The sequence below is a fragment of the Pongo abelii genome, chromosome 4, assembly GCF_028885655.2.
Source record: "Pongo abelii isolate AG06213 chromosome 4, NHGRI_mPonAbe1-v2.0_pri, whole genome shotgun sequence".
Lineage (NCBI taxonomy): Eukaryota > Metazoa > Chordata > Mammalia > Primates > Hominidae > Pongo > Pongo abelii.
Window position 1 is genome coordinate 186,966,634 of NC_071989.2, and position 18,367 is coordinate 186,985,000.

The 18,367-nt window shown below is 52.1% G+C and overlaps 2 protein-coding genes across 19 annotated transcripts in view; one reads left to right on the plus strand and one right to left on the minus strand.

Annotated features, from left to right (window-relative positions):
* Positions 1-5,927: 5,927 nt before the first annotated feature.
* On the plus strand, positions 5,928-12,189 carry HNRNPAB (heterogeneous nuclear ribonucleoprotein A/B). 2 transcript variants are annotated; one of them, XM_024246913.2, is made up of 7 exons: positions 5,928-6,136; positions 6,916-7,084; positions 7,784-7,942; positions 8,146-8,277; positions 10,350-10,467; positions 11,151-11,291; positions 11,578-12,189. In XM_024246913.2, the coding sequence occupies exons 1-7, from the start codon at positions 5,928-5,930 to the stop codon at positions 11,646-11,648; spliced, it is 999 nt and encodes a 332-aa protein (XP_024102681.1). In that variant the 3' UTR covers positions 11,649-12,189. The 2 variants fall into 2 exon arrangements, with proteins under 2 accessions (XP_024102681.1, XP_024102682.1); XM_024246914.2 differs by lacking the exon at positions 11,151-11,291.
* The window catches only part of PHYKPL (5-phosphohydroxy-L-lysine phospho-lyase), a 26,821-nt gene continuing 17,365 nt past the window's right edge, over positions 8,912-18,367 (minus strand). For 4 of the 17 annotated variants that reach the window (XM_009241341.4, XM_054556341.2, XM_054556344.2 and 1 more), the window contains 5 exons: positions 16,296-16,450; positions 15,816-15,905; positions 13,984-14,114; positions 12,898-12,978; positions 9,611-9,935 (listed from right to left, as the gene is read on the minus strand). In XM_009241341.4, the coding sequence (XP_009239616.3) occupies positions 12,929-12,978; positions 13,984-14,114; positions 15,816-15,905; positions 16,296-16,450 (426 nt within the window). In that variant the 3' untranslated portion in view covers positions 9,611-9,935; positions 12,898-12,928. Of the gene's footprint in view, positions 9,304-9,610; positions 12,979-13,983; positions 15,032-15,815; positions 15,906-16,295; positions 16,451-18,367 lie in introns of those variants that run through there. The other 13 variants (XM_063724526.1, XM_063724523.1, XR_010140136.1 and 10 more) reach the window with 10 other exon arrangements.

Consider the following 18,367-nt stretch of genomic DNA (forward strand, 5'->3'; position numbering starts at 1 on the left):
AGGAAGTCTGTTGGATGTTGTGTTCGGTTTCTGGGGCTGCTGTGATCAAGTGCCGCAAACCGGTGGCTTACAGCAACCCAGCTGTATTCTCTCACGGTTCTTGAGGCTGCAAGTCTAAAATCAAGCTGTCAACAGGGCCCGTGCTCCCTCTGAAGGCTTCAAGGGAGGATAATCCTTAGTGTTTCTTGGCCTGTAGATGCATCACTGCGATCTCTGCCTCCGTTGTCATGTGGCATTTTTCCTGTGCGTCTGTCTTTCCCCCTCTTAAGTTCACCAGACATACAGGAGTAAAGGTCCACCTACTCCAGCTCGACCTCATCTTAACTTGATTCCACCTGAAAGGACGATTTCCAAGTAAGGCCACATTCAGAGGCACTAGGAGTTAGGATTTGAACATGTCTTTTTTTTTTTTTTTTTTTTTTTGAGACAGAGTCTCGCTCTGTCGCCCAGGCTGGAGTGCAGTAGCACGATCTTGGCTCACTGCAAGCTCCGCCTCCCGGCTTCACGCCATTCTCCTGCCTCAGCCTCCCGAGTAGCTGGGACTACAGGCGCCCGCCACCACGCCTGGCTAATTTTTTGTATTTTTAGTAGAGATGGGGTTTCACTGTGTTAGCCAGGATGGTCTCGATCTCCTGACCTCATGATCTGCCCGCCTCAGCCTCCCAAAGTGCTGGGATTACAAGAATGAGCCGCCGCGCCCGGCTGTGAACATGTCTTTTGCAGGGGCACACAATTCAACTCCCAATGTGTACAGTAGTTAAGTGACATTTGGGAAGACTGTTCCAGGTAGAGGAAACAGCAGGTGAAAAGGCCCAAAGGCAGGAGGACACTGGTCAGTTCTAGGAAGTAAAAGAAATTCAGCACAGCTGGAGTGGAGAGTGGCAAGGAGGTGCAGCTGAGGCGACTCATGCTGGCCCTTACAGACCAGGTGGAAGGGTGAGAGTAGGCCAGGCTACAGTTTGAGAGAAGAAAAAAAAAAAAATCCCAAATCTCAGTGCCAGGCCCAGTACAGGTTCATTTTCAGCTTGTGTCAAATCTGATGTGGGCCGAACAGCTCTTCTCCATAAGGTAGCTCAGCCATGTAGAACACATGGTTGCGGGGTGAAGGGAAGTCTGGAGAAGGCCCCCAGTCTCCATGGTCCCAGCCTGAAAGGGACTCTTCCACTCACAGACCACACAGCAAGGGAGGCTGGCAAGGTGGGGACACAGGTTTCTGGGAGCCCCAACTGTCTCTCCCATTCATATTCACCCAAAGTCAAGTTTAAGACTTCATCCTCACAGCACTGGGACGTCAGCCAGAGTTTTCACAGAGGTGGTGACGAGATGGGACTTGCATTTTGAATTTTTCCATTTTTCACTGTAGCTCTCAGAGCTTATGACTTGTGTTTTAGAAAGATTCACCTGGCTAGAGGACTCCCCTGAAGCAGGGGAGCTGGAGTTCGTCTGGTGGAGTGGGGAAAGTGGCTGCAGCGGGAGCTGGCCACAGCAGAGGGACAATATATTTGTAGTTAACTCATGCAACTTCCACTTTGCAGGCTTAGCCAAAAAACAAACCGAAAAAAAGAATGTGAGAAAAATTAATTCATGTAATGAAAAAACAATCCAAAAGCATTTTGTGTATGTCCTTTCCTAGACTGGAGATTGTCCACATTTTATGCATATATTCTGAATAGCCCAAACCCAGGGAGTGTGTACTCTATGGGCCTTTTAAGAGATTTTCAGGGGTAACTGAGCTCCTGGCTGACTTGAGAACCTCACTGTCATGGAACTGCCCTCTACTCAGGGTCTGTAACTGAACCTAATAACAAAAGTAGGGAGGCTTGTGTCAAAAGGACTTCCTGCTGTTTCCCAAACAGTGTGTGCCTTGCCTCTGGCAGAAACACCCTTGGATACAATATGAAGGCTTTATTTATTTAATTTCATTTTTTTGAGACAGAGTCTGGCTCTGTCACCCAGGCTGGAGTGCAGTGGCACAATCTCGGCTCACTGCAAGCTCCGCCTCCCGGGTTCACGCCATTCTCCTGCCTCAGCCTCCCAAGTAGCTGGGACTACAGGCGCCCGCCACCACGCCCGGCTAATTTTTGTATTTTTAGTAAAGACAGGGTTTCACCGTATTAGCCAAGATGGTCTCGATCCGCCTGCCTCGGCCTCTCAAAGTGCTGGGATTACAGGCGTGAGCCACCGTACCCGGCCCGGCATTTTTTATTTTTTTGCTGAGACTGACCCCTACCTGCCTGCAGTTCTTTCTAGTTTATGAAGTATTTTCTAAGCCATTACCTTATTTGAGCTTCAGGATTATTTATTTATTTATTTATTTTGAGACAGTCTTGCTGTGTCACCTAGGCTGGAGTGTAGTGGTACAATCTTGGCTCAGTGCAACCTCCATCTCCCAGGTTCAAGTGATTCTTGTGCCTCAGCCTCCCGAGTAGGGGGTACTACAGGCCTGGGCCACCATGCCCAGACTTTTTTTTGTATTTTTAGTAGAGATGGGGTTCCACTATGTTGCCCAGGCTGGTCTCAAACTCCTGGCCTCATGGGATTCTCCTGCCTTGGCTTCCCAAAGTGGTGGGATTACAGGCGTGCGCCACCATGCCCAGGTGAGCCTCAGAATAAATTAGATCTTTGATAGGAGATCTAATTTAGATCAAGGAACTCAGAAGCTCAGACACACCTTGTCCCACAGTAGCCAGGAGCCCTGGAAACAATCCCCAATGTGGAGTTGGACATGTTGGTTTCGTGGCCACAGTTTTAGCTGTGGTTTCAGTATTTTTGTGTATAAAATATGGGTAACTGCACAAAGCTATTTTGAAGCTCCAGTAAAGCAAGTTTGGTGAAAGCATTTTGCAAACTGCTAAGTGCTGTCCAAATGTTGTATCCTCAGACTTTACATGTCACTGAAAGTGTTTCTGAGTCGTGCTAAAGGAATCCACCTGGAAGATTAAGGGAATTTATGCCTGCAGTAATGTCCTTGGGCTGCACCTACAGTATTTGACTTTGAACTTAATTTCCTGAATTACCTTCACTGCTTGGGGAGCTGTGCCCGTCATCTCCTGCAGGCCACAGCCCTGGCCCTCATTTCTGTGGGCTGGCAAGGGCTGGGGTGGAGGTGGGGTGAGCAGTTTGTTAGAGACCTCCCTGAAAGCCTTGCTGCCAGATCTCAGTGACATGAGTAAGGTCGTATGGAAATATGTGACTTCCTGTTATGGAATTAGCCTGGGACAGTGAAGAGTGGCCTTGGGGTGAACCAGAGGGCACTTGCCCACCTGGGTATGGGTATCCCAGCTCCACTTGATTGTTACCTTAGGGGAATGCAGTGCAGTGTGAGCTAAATCTTCAGACTTTCCTGGAGAAGTCTGAAGTCCATGTATTTTCATTTTTCATCCTCAGGGCAACTCTACTGCCTGCGTGGAGTTAGTGCCTGAGTTGGTTGTGTAGCTTTGGGCTGCTGCTCTTGACTTCAGTTTTCTCATTTAAAATTGGTGATCCACCTGAAGTCAGGAGTTCAAGACCAGCCTGGTCAACATGTTGAAACCCCGTCTCTACTAAAAATACAAAAATTAGCCAGGCATGGTGGAAAACACCTGTAATCCCAGCTACTCAGGAGGCTGAGGCAGGAGAATCGCTGGAACCCGGGAGGTGGAGGTTGCTGTGAGCCGAGACGGCTCCACTGTACTCCAGCCTGGGCGACAGAGCGAGACCCCTGTCTCAAAAAAAAAAAAAAAAAAAAAAAAAAATTGGTGATCCAGCTGGGCAACATAGGGAGACCCTGTGTTTACAAAAAATTCGCTTGGCGTGGTGGCCACGCTTGTGGTTCCAGCTACTTGGGAGGCTGAGGCAGGAGGCTCAATTGAGCCCGGGAGGTTGAAGCTGCAGTAAGCCGTGATCGTGCCACTGGACTCCAGCCTGGGTTACAGAACAAAACCTTGTGTCAAAAAATAAAATAATAAAAATAAAATAAAATTGGTGACGGTACCACCTTACTTTGGTTGTTAAGATACAGAAGAGAAAATGGAATGCCCAGCCCACCACACTGGTCCTGGCTGCAGGAATCCACTGGAAACACTAGTTCCTTGTGTTCTGGGTTGCTATTTGGTAACCTGCAGGCTTCAGAGGTTGTAATCCTGCTTGCCTTGGGGCCCGCCACCATCTGATTAAAAGGAATAACGGGGTTCCCCAGGCCTTTACAATGCTGTGGTCAAGGAGATAATATCAAGGAGTTTTGTGTATTAGGAAGAGAACAACGCCCCCACCCTGTCCTTTACCTCGTGAGTTCACGAGTGGTGTATTTGTTTTGTTTTTGAGACGTTGTCTCGCTCTGTCGCCCAGGCTGGAGTGCGGTGGCGCGATCTCCGCTCACTGCAAGCTCCGCCTCCCGGGTTCACGCCATTCTCCTGCCTCAGTCTCCCGGTAGCTGGGACTACAGGCGCCCGCCACCACACCTGGCTAATTTTTTTGTATTTTTAGTAGAGACGGGGTTTCACCATGTTCGCCAGGATGGTCTCGATCTCCTGACCTCGTGATCCGCCCGCCTCGGCCTCCCAAAGTGCTGGGATTACAGGCGTGAGCCACCGTGCCCAGCCTCAGTATTTGTTTAAGAAAAAAAAAAAAAAAAAGGCCGGACGCGGTGGTTCACGCCTGTAATCCCAGCACTTTGGGAGGCCGAGGCGGGTGGATCACCTGAGGTCAGGATTTCAAGACCGGCATGGCCAACATGGTGAAACCTCGTCTCTACTAAAAAAACAAAAAATTAGCCGGGCGTGGTGGCGCATGCCTGTAATCCCAGCTACTCGGGAGGCTGAGACAGGAGAATCGCTTGAACCCGGGAGGCAGAGGTTGCGGTGAGCCGAGATTGCGCCATTGCACTCCAGTCTGGGCGACAAGAGCAAGACTCCATCAAATTAAAAAAAAAAAAAAAAAAAAGGAAGAAAAAGAAAGACAAATGATTTAAAGGAAAAAATTTAAGTAAACAAAAGTACAAATACGATGTCAATCGTTAAGGTGGTGCCAGGGGACCGAGGATCGGGGAACACCAAGGTCTCATCGTCCCTGCAGAGCATTTCTGGGGGAGGCGACGGACAGGGTGCGAGCGGGGGGCTTGGACGGCACCAAGGTCCAGGGGGATGGCGGGTTCAGTCCCAATCCCTCCGAACCGTACTGAGGGCTTTGGAGGACCCCACTAGCCCAACCTCGGAAGCCCGGGTTCTGCCACTTCCAGCCACGCGTCCTTGGGCTGTGAAACTTTCTCCAGCCCAGTTTCCTCTTTTGGGACGTGGGGAGGCGGAGGCTGCCAATGCTGGGATGGAGTGCTAGAGAGTAAGAGACTAGGGGCCTCGACGAGTTTACAATCCGATTAGGCCCTCCCACCGATGTGCTGTAGCTGCCCGCCGCCCTGGACCCGGCACCGTCCCGCCCGGCTTCTGGAGCCCTCCGTAGCGGCCGTACTCGCGCGCGTTCGAAAATGAGCACAAAGCCCGCCCAGGTCTAGAGCGCGCGCGCCGCCGCGGCCAATGGGACGCTGATGCTAGGTTGAGTGACGGACTTGAGCAGCCAATGAGCGTGCAGTTTGTTGCGAGGTGGCCCCCGGCTCCGGCATTATAAAGGGCGCCACGAGTCGGCATTGTCAAGCGGCGGCACCGCGCGGGAGGAAGCTTGGCTGTTGGTCGGTGGGTTCCCGTGCGGCGGCGGCCAAGGAGGAGGAGACACAGTTGGAGCAGCTCCGTGGGCTGACTGGGGCGAGGCCTCAGCAGCGCGAGCTTGAGTGCGGCCGAGCCCGCGGCGCCTTCCTCTGCTGGTGGGGACGAGCGGGCCCCGCGGCGTCATCGGCGGCGAGGTGAGCGGCGGCCGGCGGGCGGGAGCTCTGGCGGGAGCCGCGCCGGCCTGACGCGCTGTCGCCGCTGGTTGCAGGAGCCGCCGCGCCTCGGCCTAGCATGTCGGAAGCGGGCGAGGAGCAGCCCATGGAGACGACGGGCGCCACCGAGAACGGACATGAGGCCGTCCCCGAAGGCGAGTCGCCGGCCGGGGCTGGCACGGGCGCCGCGGCGGGGGCTGGAGGCGCGACCGCGGCGCCCCCGAGCGGGAATCAGAACGGCGCCGAGGGCGACCAGATCAACGCCAGCAAGAACGAGGAGGACGCGGGGTAGGTGCGGCCGCGGGCGGACGGGGGCGCCGCCTTTGTTCCGGGGCCGCCTTTTGTTGGCGCCACGCGGCGGGGGGAGGGGCGGCGGCCTGGCCCGGGTCGGGGCTGGTGCGGCCCGCGGACTGTCGCCGCGGCGTTCGCGGGCCGGGCCTGGCGCTGCCACTCGCGCTGGAGTTTGCAGGAGTTTGTTGGGTCGACTTTGGCGCCGCCCCGGGGCCGCTCGCGCGCTGCCAGGGCCGGAGCCGGCGGAGGGGCGGGCGGATGGCCCGGAAGAGGGAAAGCGCTCGAACCCGGGGCCCGTCGGCGTCTCGGGCCGCGCCGGGGGCTGCGTGGGCGGAGTTGGCGCGAGTCGGGGCCCGGACCTCGCTCCTCCGCCTCTCCCGGGGGCGGAGTCACGGTCTGAACCCTGGGCGGGCTTGGCCCCCGGAAGCATCGAGTTCCTTGAAACGAGTTCTTAGGAGTTGGTGAAGACGCTGGCCCTTTGCTACACGGTTGTAGAACACATGAATTTCCAGTTGTGAGTGCTTAGGACCCACACCCCTGGTGGGGTGGTCCTTTGCTTCTCACAGCCTGGGGCTGCAGAGCCTTGTTAAGCCTCGTTAGGGTCCTGGTTGAGTTGAATTTGGAGGGTAGTGGAGATTTAACGTTCTTCTAAGGTGCTCCTTGCAGACTCTAAGGGTAGCTGTAGACTTCGTGAGAACTTTGCCAGGGCCAGTCCTTTCCAGAATCACAGCTTGCTTACAAGACTTGTTGCCATGTGTCTCACCCTGCCATTTCAGAAAAATGTTCGTTGGTGGCCTGAGCTGGGATACTAGCAAAAAAGATTTAAAAGACTATTTTACTAAATTTGGAGAGGTCGTTGACTGTACAATAAAAATGGATCCCAACACTGGACGGTCAAGAGGGTTTGGGTTTATCCTGTTCAAAGATGCAGCCAGTGTGGAGAAGGTAAGCTGGGTACTGGATTTCAGCAGTCTCAGTGGAAACGATTTGAATTCTAAGAGGACACCTTTCTTACAGCATGACTAGTTTGTGTGGTCTGCATGTGATTTGAGTGCTTTGGGCAAAACCCAAAGCCAGAGGTTATGTTCCGGTTTTTGAGGGGATGAAAATACAAATTAAGTTGGGAGTGAGAGTATGTACTGGAGTGGTTCGGGAAGATTATAGTTGACATTCATTACCTTTTATGTGCCTATTCTGGGTACTGTGCTAAACATCTGGGAGGATTACAAGAGAGTCCAAGATTGGTATGATAGGCTTTTAGCCCCATTTTACAGGACCAAAACCAAAACCCTAAGGCTCAGAAATGTAAGTAGAAGAGGTCACAGCTAGTAGGGAGTGGAGCAAGGATTCCTTCCCGTGGCCCATCTTCAGCCTATGCTCTGAGTCCCTGCTGCTTTGCTTCTGGAGATGGGCCTCACGCTGGGACTCCTTGGGCAGGAAGAGCAAGGACTGTTTTCTAGGTGTTGAGGTAAACCAGCTGTACTTGAGGTTTGATGAAAATTGGGTTGGGAAGTTAGGCTGGGGTAGAGTTTGGAGGGGGTGAAACACATCTTTGTATCTGTACTGGTGTCTTTATGGCTTAGAGAGAAGGGCCTTGTCTGGCTCATGCTGCTGAGTCAGCCTGACCCCTTTCTGTTGGAACAGGTCCTAGACCAGAAGGAGCACAGGCTGGATGGCCGTGTCATTGACCCAAAAAAGGCCATGGCTATGAAGAAGGACCCGGTGAAGAAAATCTTCGTTGGGGGTCTGAATCCTGAAGCCACTGAGGAAAAGATCAGGGAGTACTTTGGCGAGTTTGGGGAGGTGAGTGTGGCTCTGGGAGTAGCCCATCAGCTGCCCCTAAGGCTGCCTTCTTTCTGGTCCTTGGTATGCTTGGCTGGCTAGACCCTCCCAGGCAGGGCTTATTTTTCACTCTCTGCCTTCAATGGGGTCTTTTCTCCTGTGAGTCCCCTATACGCTCTGGGGTAGGGAGGTATTGGGCCTGAGTTTGCCTATGCTTTTTGCAGATTGAGGCCATTGAGCTGCCAATGGATCCAAAGTTGAACAAAAGACGAGGTTTTGTGTTTATCACCTTTAAAGAAGAAGAACCCGTGAAGAAGGTTCTGGAGAAAAAGTTCCATACTATCAGTGGAAGCAAGGTAAGGTGTCCCCAGCTCTGCTTGGCCTCCTGTGCTGCTGGAGAGCTGGCCCTTAGAGGGATGGGTTAGGGGTTGGGCCACATGCAGGAGCTCTCCAGGTTGGTTAGACCTTACTATTTCTCTGAAGCGTATGCTGCCCTGATTGGGGCAGTGTTCCGATCCTTCAAAGACTTCCCAGGCTGGGAGGACTGCCAGTAAACAACACAGGATGTGAGGGAGGCAGGAGAAGGTGGCCTCTGTGAATAGAGCAGGTTGAGTAGCCTCTTTAGCTCCTCATTTAAAGCTAGAGGTGACAGTTCTAGATTCTTGAGTCTAGGGGTATGAAGCCTGCAGTTAAGTTCTCAGAAGATCCTAGAACTTCTGCAACTCACTGATTTTCTTCTGTGGTGAAGTTTTTCTTCTCCTTCTACAACCAAGTCTTTGTCCACTTCCATCCACTTTGAGCACTTTTTTTTTTTTTGCTTTGAGACAGGGTCTTGCTTTGTTGTCCAGGCTGTGGTGTGGTAACACAATCATGGCTCACTGCAGCCTTGACCTCATGGGCGCAAGGGATCCTCCCATCTCGGCCTCTCGAGTAGCTGGGACCACAGGCTCGTACCACCATGCCTGGCTCATATGTTTTTTTAAAGCCTGGGCTCAACATGTTGGCTGGGCTCAAGCCATCCTCTGCCTCGGCCTTGTAAAGTGTTGGGATTACAGGCATGAACTGCCTCACTTGGTCTTCTGGGCACCTCTTTAAGTCAACCCTAAACCCAGGCAAAAATCCTTCCAAAGATCTCCCAGGGTCCTGGCCAGCTTAAATCCAGGGTCAGTTGTGCTTTCACATGAGCGGATTCATGTGCAGAGAGGTGTAGCTCTTCCCCTCCTGAACTCTGGTCAGGGAAAGGGTAGTTCAGGCTTCAAGTTGGCAGTTGGGAGTTGAGGGTGCGGCCTGCAGTGGCAGGGTGTGGCAGGCTCTGTTTCTGAGCAGGAGTTGGCAGCCAGATAAGGTGGGACAGGTGGAGCTCCTGGAAGTCTCTATCCTGGCTGGGAGTTTGGGAAGATTGGATTAGGATAGTGTTAAATTTTCTATAAAATGACAGTCTTTGAGGCAGTTAGGGGAGGCAGTGGTTATTACTCCAGTGGACAGTGATGGAGGCCTTTTTCTCTATGTGCCATGATGGGAAATGGGTGGGAAGAGCCTCTAAGGCAGAGTTTAAGTGAAACTACCGGTAGTGAGTCTTAGGAGTAAGTATATTTAGTTGGTTGTATTCGGTATTTTTAATTCAGTAGGATAGAATATATCAGATTGCATTATTTTAATTTGCCAATTAAAAGTATGACTGGGACACTGTAAAATGTACTATTTTTAATGGGGGTGCGTGTCAGGATTTTCTTTAGAAATACACTGGTCTGGTCTAATTTATTTAAGCAGGAGCATTTGAAAGTACCCCACCTTACCCCATTCCACCCCCAGTGGACAGAAAGGAAACTGACTGACTTGAGGGGATGCAGACATCTGGGTTATCCCCACACACCAGCGGTTAGGAGGAGGGGTGGGTAGCATTATGGCCTCAGGCAGGCCCCCCACCCTGAGCCTCTGAAAACTGACTTTATCTGTAAGAGGGAGGTCAGGCTGGCCTTCTCAATAGTGTGTATTTGGATGAGATGAGTTTCTTCTGTAAAGAGAAAAAGATGTTAAAACCTCATTGTCTAAGGCCCCTCATCTGAGAAGTCTTGTCTGACCCTCTAGCCCCGTAGGACCAAGGTGTGGTGCCTGCTCCCAGCCTGTCCTCTGCTCCCCTGGGCTGCAGTTGGCCCAGTTGCCTGCCTCCATTAGACATGGAGTTGCCCTGGGGCTGAGATGCCCATCTCAAGTGCATTCTGTGGGAAGGGTTCTCTGCTGGAAGGCCCTTGGTTTTAGTTGGGATTCCATGAGCTTTAGCCCAAAGGTGGCCTCCCATACTAGCATATTTTGTTTCTGAGCAAAGGGACCTGATCCACCATCTGATGTTTGTCGCACTGAAGGTCTTTGGGCAGTCACTGCCCTGAGTTTGTCCTACTGGCCTGACCACTGTCCTCTTGACTTTTAGTGTGAGATCAAGGTGGCCCAGCCCAAAGAAGTCTATCAGCAGCAGCAGTATGGCTCTGGGGGCCGTGGAAACCGCAACCGAGGGAACCGAGGCAGCGGAGGTGGTGGTGGAGGTGGAGGTGAGTAGAACCTGGATGAAGATAGGTCCTGTTTCCCTACCTACATGGAGCCTTCTAAGCCTGTCTTGGGGCTCCCTCTGGTGCTGTGCAGCCGGGGTGGGCAGATTGTGTGAGGTGGGGGACGAACAGGAATAGGAGTGGCTCTGGGTCAGGGCTGTATGCTTGAGGCTGTTGCCTGCTGCTGCCCCTTGGAATGGCTTGGGTGCCCAGGGCAGAGAGAGCATTTGTGTTACACTCTGGGGGAGGGGACGTGATGGGTGTCTTGGCTTTGTGGATGTCCTGAGTCTGGTACACATGTGAGCAGGTAGGCAGAAAGGTGGGTAGGGCAGAGCTGTGCCAGGCATTTATCCCCTTCCATCCCAGGCCCCTCTGACTCCAAAGCCTGAACTGCATCTTTTTAAAGGCTAAGCTGCCAAGGAGAGTGGGAGTGATCAGAGAGTGACTGAGTGAGTGAGCTGCCTTGTTTGCCCCAAGTAAAGTTAGCATCCTGGTCTCTGATCCTCTGCTTGGGTCTCTCAGATGCAGGGTTGGGCCCAGGGCCCTATACACCAGAACAGCAGCCCCTTGGCTTCTGCCTGAGTTGCCACAGTAACCCTGCCATCCCAAAGGGCAGGATTTCCTCCATCCTAGCTCCTGCGTATGCTAAATGGTCCACGGGCCCCTGTGCCCTGCTCCCCCCACAGGTCAGAGTCAGAGTTGGAATCAGGGCTACGGCAACTACTGGAACCAGGGCTACGGCTACCAGCAGGGCTACGGGCCTGGCTATGGCGGCTACGACTACTCGCCCTATGGCTATTACGGCTACGGCCCCGGCTACGACTACAGTAAGTAGGAGAGAGGGAGGCCCCATCCACTCACCCCTCGCCCCCAGGGGAGACAGGACAGACAGTGTAGGAGCCACTGGCAGCAGGGGCTTTGGAGTCAGACAGGCCTGGCTCAGCCATGGGAGCTACTCGATTTTGAGCCTTAGACTTCGGGGTCTTAGTAACATGAGGAAGGCAATCTCTGCTGTCACAGGGCTGGTGAGGATCCTGCGAAGATGCATATCAAGTGCGTGGCACAGGGCAAATGCTTGTAAATAGCAGCTGCTATGGTTGTTCTCGTCCCCAGGTCAGGGTAGTACAAACTACGGCAAGAGCCAGCGACGTGGTGGCCATCAGAATAACTACAAGCCATACTGAGGCGGCAGCAGGAGCGACCAACTGACCGCACACATGCTTTGTTTGGATATGGAGTGAACACAATTATGTACCAAATTTAACTTGGCAAACTTTCTATGGCCTGTCCCATGTGCATCTTATTTAAAATTTCCCCCATGGAAATCACTCTCCTGTTTACTATTTCCAGAGCTCTAGTTGTTTAGGCAGCGTGTGGTGTCTGAGAGGCCAGAGCACCATCATGGGCTGATTTTTATTACCAGGTCCCCCAGAACCAGGTGGGAGGCTCTGCTTCCTGCTGCTGCTCTGCAGCCTGGACCTGTGGACCCTGGTTGTAAAGAGTAAATTGTATCTTAGGAAACCAGTGTCACCTTTTTTTTCACCTTTTAATTTTATATTATTTGTGTCATACATTTCCTTTAATGGAAGTGTTAATTTTACTGTACTTTTTGGTACCTTTTGGGAATCTAATGTATTGTAAGGTATTTTACACGTGTCCTGATTTTGCCACAACCTGGATATTGAAGCTATCCAAGCTTTTGAAATAAAATTTAAAAACCCCCAAGCCTGGGTGACTGTGAGATATGCTGTGTGAGACCTCTTGCTCAGGGTGGGGGGTGCCAGGTGCCCTGGACTTGGGGCTTCCTCCTGCAGCAGGCTCTTCCAGCTGCAGGCCCAGTTGTGGGGGTGTCCTTTAAGGACTGCCCTGCCTAGGACTGAGCCCCCTTTAAAGAAAGGAATGAGAGGCCTATGGGGAGTGAGGATGGGGCAGTGATGAGGAGGGCTTACATCCCCAGCAGGCATGTCCCCTCCTGGGACACCTTGGAACACCAACCTTCTTGGCTGATGAATGAAAATGGGATTCTTTACACACTAGGGCAGTGCCACGGCCGTCTGAATTGGGGCACAATAGTGCCCCTCCTGGCTGGTAAAGAAAAGCCTGCTCTGGCAGGGGATGTTTATTGGCTGGATTGGAGCTCAACTCCAGGTCTGGTATTTAGGGTGTAAGACTAGGTGGTTACAAGAGGCAAGGGTGGGTTGGGGTTCCACGTGGATACAGCCCCATAGGTTTCAAGGGAGGACATAGCTGTTCCTGCCATCAAGTGCAAGCTAAGCATTGGAGAATTTCCAGTGTTGAAAAAACTGACCTTTGGGAAGGAGCATCAGTCAGAACAAAAAAATGTCTTAAAAAAAAAAGGCTCAGCTTGCTGAGGCTGCTGATGGTAAGGAACCCGCTCTGCATCTTCAAGAACAAGAAGCAAGGCCCACTCACCTGGAGTACACTTAGGCGGAGCAGGGCTGGCTTAGGGCTGGAGCCTCAGCGTCTCACAACTTCTCACCTTCTCTTCCATGTCTGAAAAAGACCACAAAGCGACGCCGACTCAGTCACCTTTCTCTGCTGAAGATGCCCTGTTGACTTGTGTCCAAACTGGAGGACAGTTTAGAGATTGGGCCCTCTGGCTGTCCACACCCATGTCCCATTCCCCAAAGGGGTGGCAGCAGTTTTCCTGAAAAACAGAAAGCCAGCCCTCAGTTCTCCTGAGATTTGTAGGCTGTGTCCAGGATCCCTAAGCCTGTTCTGTGGCCAGCCTTTGCTCTCCACAAACACACTCCTATTCATCATATCCCTACCACTTCCAATTTGTGTCTAGCAGGGATGGGTCTCCCCCAGCTCCAGAGCCCTGGGATTAAGCATGCCTGTGGGTAGCAGTGATCACTCAGAGGTAGGAGGGCACAGGTTGCTTGGCTGGCAGTTCTGATCTCTACTGTGAGATGCAACTGTGCCTATTTAGGGTCTCACTGAGATGTAAATAGCAACACAGCCATGAGATTTCCTTGTAAGTGGATTTAGGGGGGACCCTGGGTTGACCACGACCATCCTAGGTGATGGGGATTGTGGGGTAGAGTTTTCATTTTGCGTTCAGTCAGTCCTCAGTGGTACAAATCTTTCAGCCACCCAGCAGCCTCGTGTGACCTGCCTCATGTACAGAATGAAACTCCTGCCATCTCTACATCCTAGGCTGGCAGTAATGGGGTCTCAACTCCCACTGTAGTTCTTATGGCCTGTTTCTCACGCCCAGTATTGCTTTGTCCTGCATACATCTGATGCCTGCTCAGGCAGGCTGGGTGGTGGCTCACCTCCCACCTACTGACAGCCCAGGAAGCTCTCTTAGGCACAGGCAGGAATAGGAACAGATTGGGCCATGAAAGACCCTCTCTGTTGCTCCCTGCCCTGTCCAGAGGACATGCGCCTCTGCTCTTGAACTCTTGTCCCCTCCCTGTTCCATGCTAGGAGGCTCTAGTTGTTGGCTTCAGGCTGAGTTCTAGAGACATGGCCAAGCTCAGGCTTCAAGCTCACCAGTCAGAATGGCATCCAGCTTTGCCACCACCTGCCGTGCATTGTCCAGGCTGAAGCACATTGGCGGCTTAAACTTCAGGATGTTCCTCCCAGGGCCATCAGTGCTCAGCAAAACGTAGTTCTCCTTCAGCCTGTGAGGACAGGACACCCCTTCACATGGCCTTCAAGGCCTTCCTCAGCCTGCCTTGGCCTCATGTCCAATGCTCCAGCCACACTGTCCTCAGAGCCTTCCATGGGCCAGTTCCTGCCAGGTCACTTGACTGGTCACCTCTGCCGAAGTCCTGCGCATCTGGCCCACAGCAGCCTGCTTGGAGTGCACTGCACCTGGCCCCGGGCCTGCTGCCCCGCAGAACAGGCGCCTTGCCTCACCTCACCCTGGAGCCACAGTCCAAGCCAAGAAAGAATGGCCACAGGGAAACACCAGACTGCAAGAGTTGCCTGCATTCTCTGGTTTTCTGTGTGGTTTACGTGATGTACATTGTTTCCTTATACAGAGAATGTCCAACATTGCAGTTGGTGTAATGAGCTCCACGTGCCCCTCACCAGCTTCAGGAATCTTCCTGCCCTGTCTTCCGGGTTATCTTACAATTCCAGTTTAAAATGTCCAATTATTCTTAGGAAGATGGCTTTATCTTAACATCATTTGTAGCTAATAATCATTTTTAGTCCACAGTCTAACCTCATCTCTGAGATGACGGGTCTGCATGATGGTGTTTATATTCTTTGATCCTTGTTCCCATTCTTTTGTAAACCTTGTTATTTTTATTTCTTGGGGGTGGGGAGTCTGCCTTCTGATTTCATTTTCCTATCCTAGTTGTCCTGGCACTGACCGTGGCCATGCCAGAAAGAACAGGGCTTGGACTTTGGAGTTAGACGGCCCTGGGGCCAGCTCTAGCTCTTGCCACCTAGCAGGGTAACTGCAGGTGACTTACCCATTTCCTCACTGAACTGGAAAAGCACCCCCAGGGTATTGTGAGATGAAAGAGCGGGCTGAACTTGGGATCTGTTTCCTTCCATGCCACCCGACCATTCCGAATCCCTGAGGCTCCTGGGACGGGGTTAGGAGTAAGCTGGGGATGTGACTGACAGCAGAGAGAAGGCAGGGCCTAGGAAAGGCCAAGTTCAAACACAGCACAGAGATTTACATCGATAACACGCATGTCTCACGATTTGAATAAGGACACGTCAAATACCAGAAGAGCTTTCCATGGTGGGGGTGGGGGAAGGGGTAGGCCTGGGGAATGGAGATAAAAGGGAATAATAATTCAACTAGAAGGAGAAGTAGTCCTGAGGCCTTGGGGTCCAAGTGAAAGGACAAGCAAACCAGGGCAGTGGCACCGGTGGAGTCTGAGTTCTGAGACACCCCCGACCCAGCTTAGGAGCAGGAGTCTTGTCCATCCCAACCACCTGTCGTGCGGCATGGGAACCCTGAGTCTAGTGCTGCCACAGCTCCCTGGTGTGAACAGAGAAGGTGTTTCCCTTCTCCAGCGCAGGCCAAGGTGGCATTAGGGGTTCCTGGGTCTGAGTGCCCCGCTAGCTTGGGCATTCTAGGCAGAGGTGCTGCTCTGGTCTGGGAATAGCCTATGTCTCATCTGCAGCCTTTGTAGTCAGGCACTGGGTACAGAACTGCTAACACCACTTACCTCTGTCCTCAGCTGATAGGATCAGCTGTCTCCCCACAACCGCCCCCACCCGCCAGCCCCAGCCCTTTCAGTCAAGTCTGTGGCCCAGAGTGCCGGGGGTACAGATGAGGCTCCTTTCCACTGGCCCTGCAAAGAGGCACCCGTGGTGTCTCCTACTCCAGGAAGCAACTTGTTTCAAGAAGAAAATACCTTGATACCAAGTAGGCAGCCTCTTCAGTTGCTGGGGTCCTTGTGGCCTCATCTTTGATCAGATCCACACCAATGAAGAGCCCAACACCCCTGCAAGGGAAGGTGACGACATCTCAGGAGGCCAGGCCTGAGGGGCCAGGGTGCTGGCCTCAGCCTCTGGACTCCTATCTGTGCCTCCTGGGGAGGCTGAGCACAGGAGGCACCTTCAGAAGGTGGTGAGAATAGTTTCAGGGAATAACTGGGCTGGGAGGGATCTTTGGTGTGGACAGAGGAGAGAGGCTCAGGGGTAGCTAGGGATCAGGTCATGTCCTGGCTTTCTCCTCCCCAGGAGAGCCGTTTTGGGCAATAGCACCTCTCAGTGTCTCAGTTGCTCTTGAGAGTGGACATAACCCCACCGTCCCAGCTTGTTAGGAGGTGAAGAAAATGGTACCACACTGGGCCCTGGCAGGTGGGTGGTGACTGCTGCCCCCAGAGCCTCACCTGACATCCCCGACGATGGGATGTTTGATTTTTTGCTGCCCGAGGAGCTCCATCAGGAAGCTGCCTACACTGGTGGCATGAGCCTGGAGCTGCTCCTTCTCCAAGACATTCAGGACGGCCAGCCCCACAGCGCAGGACACCGGGCTGCCCCCAAACTGAGCCAGGGACAAAGAACATGTCAGATGCCCTGGCAGAGTGGGCCATGCCCCAGACTGAGGGTGAGGCAGAAGAACTGCCACACGTGTTCCAAGGCCAGTGGCAAGAGCACAGGCCCCAAACCCCTTAGGGCGCACAGTCCTCAGCAGTAGTAAATGGGGTTCAACTGGGGCCTAGTCCTCAGCAGTAGTAAATGGGGTTCAACATGGGCTGTCCTGGCTTTCCAGGAGCTAATGTGACTGCAACCCAGGTCAGGTATCCCTGAAGTACAGTAGGAGCCCCTAGAAGATACAGAATCAGAGGAGAGGGTGTCCTGCTTGTTCCCACAGAGCTAGTCTTTACCAAGAGAGGCTTTAAGGCCCCATCTCCTGGGCCCAGACCCAGCGGACTGGATTAGGCACTTCCTCCTTCAAGGAGATTCAGCGCAGCACGCCAAGGCCCACCCAGGAAAAGCCACTTAACACACACCAGGAGGGCTCTGGCTCCTTTTCTCGCCCACCCTGTCCTTGTTCTGCAGGTATCTGAGTGGAGACCTGTTTTTTAGAGGATCACAAGCAAGGTGTCTCCTGCAGACCATGTTTTTTGTTTCGTTTTTAAACTACATCTTTAAAAACATCAGCTTTGTTGAGGTATAATTTACATATAAACTATGTTTAAAGCATAAAGTTCAATGTGAGGTGACAAATGTATGTACCTGTGTAACCTCCCTCGCAGTGAAGTTACAGAACATTTTCATCACTTCCTGTGCAACCATCCCGCTACTACTGGACCCAGGCAACCACTGATCTGCTTTCTGTTACTATGAGATGGCTACAGGGGGCTTTGAAAGGCTGTGACATATTCCTGGGAATCTAGAAGGCCATCCATATGCATAGGGATGTGCTCAGGCCCAGTGCTGTGTGCATGCTCAGGAAAGATCTAGAAAGCCCTAAGCTCTCACCACTGGCTACCTTGAGGCTCTGCAGAATGAGGAAGTAAAGTCTAAGGCAGTTATAAACTCTTGGCTGAGTGACTTACGGGTTCCAGGCAATTAAGGAGATCTAATGGTTAGAGGACCACTAAGCTAATCAAGCAGAGACTATAGTGGCCACACATGACAACGAACACAACCTCACATAATTAGTTCAGAAAAGGCACTAAACAAGAAAAAGGAACCACCATGGGGACGGAGGAGAATGATTTCCACAGTTGCCACATCATATTACTTAAAATGTCCAGTTTTTAACAAAATTCTGAAACATGCAAAGAAGCATGGCCCAGACACGGGGGAGGAAAAAAAGCAATCAATGCAAACTGCCCCCGAGGAAGCTGACACTGACCTTATTGGATAAAGACTTTAAATCAGATGTTACAAATATGTTAGCTGGGTGCAGTGGCTCACGCCTGTAATCCCAGCACTTTGGGAGGCCAAGATGGGTGGGTTGCCCAAGGTGAGGAGTTCGAGACCAGCCTGGGCAGCATGGTGAAACCCCATCTCTACAAAAAATAAAAATAGCCAGGCATGGTGGCACATGTGTACTCCCAGCTGCTTGGGGGGTGAGGCAGGAGGATCACTTGAGCTCCAGAGGTTGAAGCTGCAGTGAGCCAAGACTCCAGCCTGGGCGACAGAGTGAGACCCTATATCCAAACAAGCAAACAGAAACAACCCCAAAACCAAATATGTTAAGAGAACTAAAAGAAACTATACCTAAAAAATTGAAAGCAAAGCATGAAAATGATGTCTTACCAAAACAGAGTCTAATGATAGATAAATTATTAAAAATCAAACAGAAAATTTGCAGTTAATAAGCACAATAAATGAAATGAAGCATTTACTAGAGAGGCTCAACAGATTTTTTTTTTTTTTGAGACAGTCTCGCTGTCACCCAGGATGGAGTGCAGTGGTGCGATCTCAGCTCACTGCAGCTGCCGCCTCC

Coding starts and splice junctions, on each gene's coding strand:
- HNRNPAB (XM_024246913.2), top strand. CDS start 5,928: ATGTCGGAAGCGGGCGAGGAGCAGCCCATGGAGACGACGGGCGCCACC. Junction 6,137..6,915: donor AAGAACGAGGAGGACGCGGG/GTAGGTGCGGCC, acceptor CTGCCATTTCAG/AAAAATGTTCGTTGGTGGCC. Junction 7,085..7,783: donor ATGCAGCCAGTGTGGAGAAG/GTAAGCTGGGTA, acceptor CTGTTGGAACAG/GTCCTAGACCAGAAGGAGCA.